The sequence below is a fragment of the Oncorhynchus kisutch genome, linkage group LG14 (genome assembly GCF_002021735.2).
Source record: "Oncorhynchus kisutch isolate 150728-3 linkage group LG14, Okis_V2, whole genome shotgun sequence".
Taxonomy (NCBI): Eukaryota; Metazoa; Chordata; class Actinopteri; order Salmoniformes; family Salmonidae; genus Oncorhynchus; species Oncorhynchus kisutch.
Window position 1 is genome coordinate 51387152 of NC_034187.2, and position 7570 is coordinate 51394721.

General features: G+C 41.8%; 1 protein-coding gene across 1 annotated transcript in view; it reads left to right on the forward strand.

Moving 5' to 3' along the window:
- LOC109903742 (TGF-beta receptor type-2-like) overlaps positions 1-7364 on the forward strand; it is a 30033-nt gene extending 22669 nt beyond the window's left edge. The window contains exons 6-7 of the mRNA XM_020500639.2: positions 5733-5857; positions 6199-7364. Coding sequence (XP_020356228.1) covers positions 5733-5857; positions 6199-6390 — 317 coding nt within the window. The 3' untranslated portion in view covers positions 6391-7364. The remainder of the gene's footprint in view (positions 1-5732; positions 5858-6198) is intronic.
- The last annotated feature ends 206 nt before the right edge of the window (positions 7365-7570 follow it).

Genomic DNA, 7570 nt, shown 5'->3' on the forward strand with positions numbered 1-7570 from the left:
TCAGATTGGGAAGCAGACTTTTGTTTGCCCTATGAGGATCTGTTTTCTTGAATTATTTAAGATGACGGAAATCCTAATATCTACCAGATAGTGCACAAGAAATTAACCACAACAAAGTACTGTATGATGAATACCACATTCCTATGTGCCTGAGGGGTACTGTATGTCTGTTGGTTTACATTGGTCATTCTCTCTTCCCCTTTTCTTTATCTTATTTCAAATTTGATGTGAACTGGCATGTTCTGGTTCAGATATACAGTGGCTTGTGAAAGCATTCACCCCCTTGCCATTTCTCCGATTTTGCTGCCTTACAACCTGGAATAAAATTTTTAAAAAATGTGTGTGGGGGGGGGGTGTTGTATCACTTGATTTAAACAACATGCCTACCACTTTGAAAAAGCTAAATATTTTTTATTGTGAAACTAACAAGAAATAAGACACACAATAAAACAGAAAACTTGAGCGTACATAACTATTCACCCCCCCAAAATCAATACTTTGTAGAGCCACCTTTTGCAGCAATTACAGCTGTCTCTTATGGTATGTCTCTATAAGCTTGGCTCATCTAGCCACTGGGATTTTTGCCCATTCATCAAGGCAAAACTGCTCCAGCTCCTTAAATTCAGATGGGTTCCGCTGGTGTACAGCAATCTTTAAGTCATACTACAGATTCTCAATTGGATTGAGGTCGGGCCTTTTACTAGGTCATTCCAAGACATTTAAATGTTTCCCCTTAAACCACTCGAGTGTTACTTTAGCAGTATGCTTAGGGTAATTGTCCTGCTGAAAGGTGAACCTCTGTCCCAGTCTCAAATCTCTTGAAGACTGAAACAGGTTTCCCTCAAGAATTTCCCTGTATTTAGCATTATCCATCACTCCCACCAGTTTACCAGTCCCTGACGATGAAAAACATCCCCACAGCATGATGCTGCCACCACCATGCTTCACTGTATGGTGTTCTCGGGGTGATGAGAGGTGTTGGGTTTGTGACAGACATATCGTTTTCCTTGATGGCCAAAAAGCTTAATTTTAGTCTCATCTGACCAGAGTACCTTCTTCCATATGTTTGGGGTGTCTCCCACATGCCTTTTGGCGAACACCAAATGGGTTTGGTTATTTCTTTCTTAAGCAATGTATTTTTTCTGGCCACTCTTCCATAAAGCCCAGCTCTGTGGAGTGTATGGCTTAAAGTGGTCCTATGGATAGATACTCCAATCTCTGCGGTGGAGCTTTGCAGCTCCTTCACTTGCCTAGTCTGTGAGTTTTGGTGGGCGGCCCTCTCTTGGCATGTTTGTTGTGGTGCCATATTCTTTAAATTTTTAAATTATGGATTTAATGGTGCTCCGTGGGATGTTCAAAGTTTTGTATATTTTTTTATAACCCAACCCTGATCTGTACTTCTCAACAACTTTGTCCCTGACCTGTTTGGAGAGCTCCTTGGTCTTCATGGTGCCGCTTGCTTGGTGGTGCCGCTTGCTTAGTGGTGTTGCAGACTCTGGGGCCTTTCAGAACAGGTGTATATATAATGAGATCATGTGACAGATCATGTGACACTTAGATTGCATACAGGTGGACTTTATTTAACTAATTATGTGACTTCTGAAGGTAATTGGTTGCACCAGATCTTATTTAGGGGCTTCATAGCAAAGGGGGTGAATACATATGCACGCACCACTTTTCCGTTTATTATTTTTTATTTTTTGAAACAAGTTATTTTTGAAATTTCACTTCACCAATTTGGACTATTTTTGTATGTCCATTACATGAAATCCAAATAAAAATATATTTAAGTTACAGGTTCTAATGCAACAAAATAGGAAAAACGCCAAGGGGGATGAATACTTTTGCAAGGCATTGTAATAAGGTGGTTCAGATATACTCAGGTTATTCAGATATACTCAGGTGGTTCAGATATACTCAGGTGGTTCAGATATACTCAGGTGGTTCAGATATACTCAGGTTATTCAGATATACTCAGGTGGTTCAGATATACTCAGGTTATTCAGATATACTCAGGTGGTTCAGATATACTCGGGTTATTCAGATATACTCAGGTGGTTCAGATATACTCATGTGGTTCAGATATACTCATGTGGTTCAGATATACTAAGGTTATTCAGATATACTCAGGTTATTCAGATATACTCAGGTGGTTCAGATATACTCAGGTGGTCCAGATATACTCAGATGGTTCAGATATACTCAGATGGTTCAGATATACTCAGGCGGTTCAGATATACTCAGGTGGTGGCATGCTTGCTCAACCACAGGGTACAGTTTGAACAGAAGTCTCTAGAATGAGCCATAATAACAAACATATGACTGGGGCTGCACAGTAACTTAAACAGGTCAAGCTCTGAACCAGGAAACCAGACTGAGACCTGATGGTTAATAGCATGAGGGAGAGAGAGGCAGTGTGGTGATGAGATCCAATAAAGACACAACAGTCTGGCCATGAGTCTAAACCTATGGAAACATGTCTGAGCTGCCAAAAATGTACTGTATTGACATTACAAACCAGCAAGAGGAAGTCAGTGGGAAACACCAGAGCGGGAATGTTGAGACATTTTCTTGATTCACTTGTTGAGACTATTTCAGACTTTTCTCATGTCCTATGACAACTCACAGTGAGTGATACAGACAACATGTCAGTTATCATCAAAGGTGTTATTAACAGTTCTAATACAGGTATGTGAGTCAATAGGAAAGTGATATGCTTTAACCCTTTAGACCCCAATAGAATTCTAGAATGCTGCTGTAGTTTCTGAGAATTTTCGAGGTAAAACTCATTTTCTCACACATTTCAAACAAACAGACAGAGCTCAAAAACAAAGAACACGTGACAATGACAAGTTAACATACTTTTAAAGAGCACAACCTCTTCTTTTATATGACACCACATTCATGTCAATGTGGAGAATTAGATAATTAGAGGGAGCATACTTAAGGTCACACAGGGCACCAGATAAGACAGGAGAATTACACCAGATAAGACAGGAGAATTTCACCAGATAAGACAGGAGAATTTCACCAGATAGGACAGACTGACCCTAGCCCCGCAGCACATAGACTATTGCAGCATCGATACTGGAGGCTGAGATAAGGGGGGGCCCTGTCCGACGGGACCAACCAGGCGGGATATAACCCCGCCCACTTTGCCAAAGCAGCCCCCACACCACTCGAGGGAGATCACCAGACCACACACTTACTACCTTTAGTCAAAGCTGAGTATAGCCCACAAAGATCTCCTCCACCGCACAAGCCTGAGGGTGCGCAAAACCGAACAAGAAGATCACGTCAGTGACTTAACCCACTCAAGCCGAGTATAGAGGGAAAAAACCCTGGCACGACGTGTCTCACCCCTTCTAGGGATGGCATGGAAGAGCACTAGTAAGCCAGTGGCAGAGAATCCCAGTGGAGAGAGGGGAGCAAGGGCGTTTCGTCACTCCAGTGCATTGCCGTTCACCTTCGCACCCCTGGGCCAGATTTCACTCAATCATAGGACCTACTGAAGAGATGCGTCTTCAGTAAAGACTTAAAGGTCGAGAGTCTTTGTCTCTCACATGGATAGGCAGACCATTCCATACAAATTTAGCTCTATAGGAGAAAGCCCTGCCTCCCACTGTTTGTTTAGAAATTCTAGGGCCTGCGTCTTGTGACCGTAGCATACGTGTAGGTATGTAGGGGCAGGACCAAATCGGAGAGATAGGTAGGAGCAAGTCCATGCAATGCTTTGTAGGTTAGCAGTAAAACCTTGAAATCAGCCCTAGCCTTAACAGGAAGCCAGTGTAGAGAGTAATATAATCAACTTTTTGGGTTCTAGTCAAGATTCCAGCAGCCGTATTTAGCACTAACTGAAGTGTATTTAGTTGCTTTATCCGGATAGCCGGAAAATAGAGCATTGCGGTAGTGTAATGTAGATGTGACAAAAGCATTAGACTTCTGAAATGCTCTACTCTCCGGCTACCCAGATAAATGAAGGGTGTGGACTTATTGATTCATATGGCATATTTTGGGAGCTACTGTTTTAGCATTAAGACGATAAAGAAAATTGCACAATTGTTTTAGAAATTGGCTCCCACTCGTGCACTCGTTACAGTACCCAGATCCTCTAACGTTATTCCTTTACTCGCTTAAATAATGACAGATGGGCGGGCGGGTGGATGGATGGGTGTATTTTTCTTAAACACTGAAACGAGGGAAGTCTTCTTGTCAAAACAGGATGCTCATGCCTGTGGAGTCAGCTGTTGGCCCAAGCTGTGACCTAGCGTCCAATTCCTGTCTGTGTGCATCTGGACTTCCTGCGAGGCCTCTCTTCTGGGCAGGGACCGCCCGTTTCTCAGCTGTCAGACAGAATTCACTCAGAATTGAACAGTATTACAGAACTGTACAGGGAAACAGCTCATCAGCTTTAAAGGGCCAATGCAGCAATTTTTATCTCAATATCAAATCATTTCTGGTTAATAATTAAGTACCTTAATGTGATTGTTTTCAATTAAAATGGTCAAAAAGAAACAAAAGTAGCTGGCCTGAGCTCTATCCGACCAAAACAGGCAGACATTTCAGGAGGTCTTTCCAAACAGCTCTTACACTAAAAGGGCATTATCATAATTTTCACAATTTCACAGTATTATTCCAACCTCATAGTGTGTAAATATATATAAAACACAGGAAAATCACGTTTTTGTCTGCACTGGGCCTTTCAGTTTCTTAACAGGTCAACTCATCATTGGTTTGATTGATTGTGGGATTGTGTTAAGCGATGGGAAAGGTTTTCATTCGGATCCATATACTACTGTATTTCCATGTCTTCTTTCTATTCACGATGGCATTACTAAACTAATGCAAAAGTGAAACAATAGTTACAGTACAGGTATTCATTGTGGAAATATTTATTAATACCACAGTGCCTATTGGCCCCTGAATAACCGTGTTGTTTTCAGTTGGCTCTTGTCTCACGCCTGTTCCGTGTCATTGTACAGGAATGTTTTTGCGATATGGCGCTATTGAGGATAATTAACTTACTCGGGTACCATTTTTTTTAACGTTGGGAATCTCCCTGGAAAATGACTTTTAGTTCAGTTTCAGCGCTCGAGGTTCTCACACAGTTTCCGTCAAGCTACTTTAATTACCCCTTTTGGACTTTCTGAAACATTTTTTTTTTTTATACAAGAGCTCCACTCTTCATAGTACTCTTGAGTTTGATTTGTTGCTCTACCCAATGGACAGATCAGATCTATCTAAAGATAAATAGTTCTCTGCATCATCCCAAGCCAACTCTGTAATATTCTGCCCGAGTAAACTTTATTCCGACATAGGGCTTGACGAGTATCTTGGATGCCGCGTTATAAGATAGCTGACACTGAGCCAACGCTGAGTTGGTGAGTTGTTTCAAGCACATTCTCAACGAGCCCAAATGCAATAATATTGACTGTTTTTCCTCCGGCAGGTTTTCGCTGGCCCCTCATCCTATAAACCTACGACATATGTACCTTTTGGATGTCTGTGTCTCTCTGTTTCTGTTTGCGTATACAAACCTTATTGTCGACTTTCATGGAAAATCATATCGTGAGGGTAGAGCTACATTTGAATATAAACAAAACAATACATGGCTCTGTGTGTTTATGTTTCTGAACCTACCTCCATTTAAACTGTATCATATGTATATTTTGACATCTGTATCTCTATGGCTCCTGTCTTAATTGTACAGCTCTGTGTGTGTTTGTGCACAGAGGTGAAGGACTACGAGCCACCCTTCGGTAAGGTGAGGGAGCACCCGTGTGTGGAGAGTATGAAGGACAGCGTTCTCAGAGACAGAGGGAGGCCAGAGATCCCCAACAGCTGGATCAACCACCCAGTAAGTAACAAGGCCTGCTTTCATTATGCACTCACTGACGCATCCTTACACACATATAGGACTAAATACGCACACACACAAACACACACACGCACATACTGCAGGTGCATGATGCACACAAGCGCAGAATAATTATTGCATAATTTACTTGCGTATTCTTCTTCTTTTTTTTTTTTTTTTTACAATAACGAGGATTAAGTCGAAGTTGCCCCAATCACGGATATTTTTATATTTTTTTCATAGTATAATCTGATCTTAGATCTTTGATTAGGGCCAACTTCTCACTCTCTCTACTACTACTGCTGACTGCGTGTCTCTGTGCTCCACTGCGCCTCCCTCAGGGCATCCAGGTGGTGTGCGGCACCATAGACGAGTGCTGGGACCACGACCCCGAGGCCAGGCTAACTGCTCAGTGTGTGGCCGAACGCTTCAATGACATGGAGCACCCAGACAAGCTGTCTGGACGCAGCAATTCCGAGGAAAAGATCCCCCAGGATGTCTCTGTGACAGAGATTGAAGAGATTGAGAAGTAGGAAGTATGCCTCAGAAACTACAATGCCCCCTGCTGGGGAGGCTGATAACTGCAAGCAACCAAGCAGCTGAGAGAGATTCAAGTGGAGAGTCTGTGTATGTGCTCTGTGTATTTGTCCTGCTTGTGACTCCGAGGAGCAAACAGATTGGATGTGGTGGGTCATGCATGTAAAAGGTAACAAAACTGACCAATCAGAAAGGAAGTGATCGTGTTTTTAAAGATTTACAGCAGCTGCTCCAAAGACGGATCAAAGCCATGACTGGACTGGGGAAAATATACAGCTTTCGTAACTAAATGCTGTTTGCACTTTATTAATAGCTATGCATACCAAACTGTGTATATTCCGTTACTGTATATTCGTGATGACAATACAGTGCAGTTATAGGAAAGAGGGTTGCCAATGTGGAAAAGTGAGAGAGCAGTCAATACTGGTAACACTAATAACATCTTAGCCAGTTTTCGGACTGGGTGTTTTTGACATTTTTAAAGGTGGCATTGGATGACAAAAGGGACTGGAGGATGGCGCAATATAAAAAAAAAACAAGGTGAAAGTTTCATTTCATGGAAATGATAAAAAGGACCGAGCGATGAAATAGAAAATGATTCCAGGCCAATAAGCCCAGGGGGAAATGCTGATATCATATCCCAAGGACTATGAACTGTAAATGAAAGACTGAATTCAGCCCTAGATGAGAAAAAGGGGAATAGAGATATTACTCAGAGGAACCCGGAGCTATAAAAGAAAGTGTATTTAATCAACGGAGAATGATAAAGGGAATCAAGCTATCATAACAAAAGGACTGAACTGGAAGTACTGTACATGGAGTTTCTGCCCAGCAGTAACTGATACAAGACATTTAAATATAATGACAAGGAAGGGGACTTGATCCTTTCTCAATTAAAGATCTCTAAACCCTGTCTATGTATAATATTAAAAGCCTTCATTAAAGATTTTCAGTATTCTACTCTTTTAAAGATGGCGTCTTTTCATTTTCTTGGCGTAGGATTAAATGCTTCTATTTTTTCTTGCTGTCTTGTTATTCACCTCGACCTAACTTTAGGTCTGCGGTTTGATTAAATAACCTCAGGCAGGGCACGTCCATTCTCTTTTAGCCAAAGGGATACCGTGTCTTCAGCTTGATCTCTACCCACAGTGTTGAAGGCTCATAGTGTGTGGACTA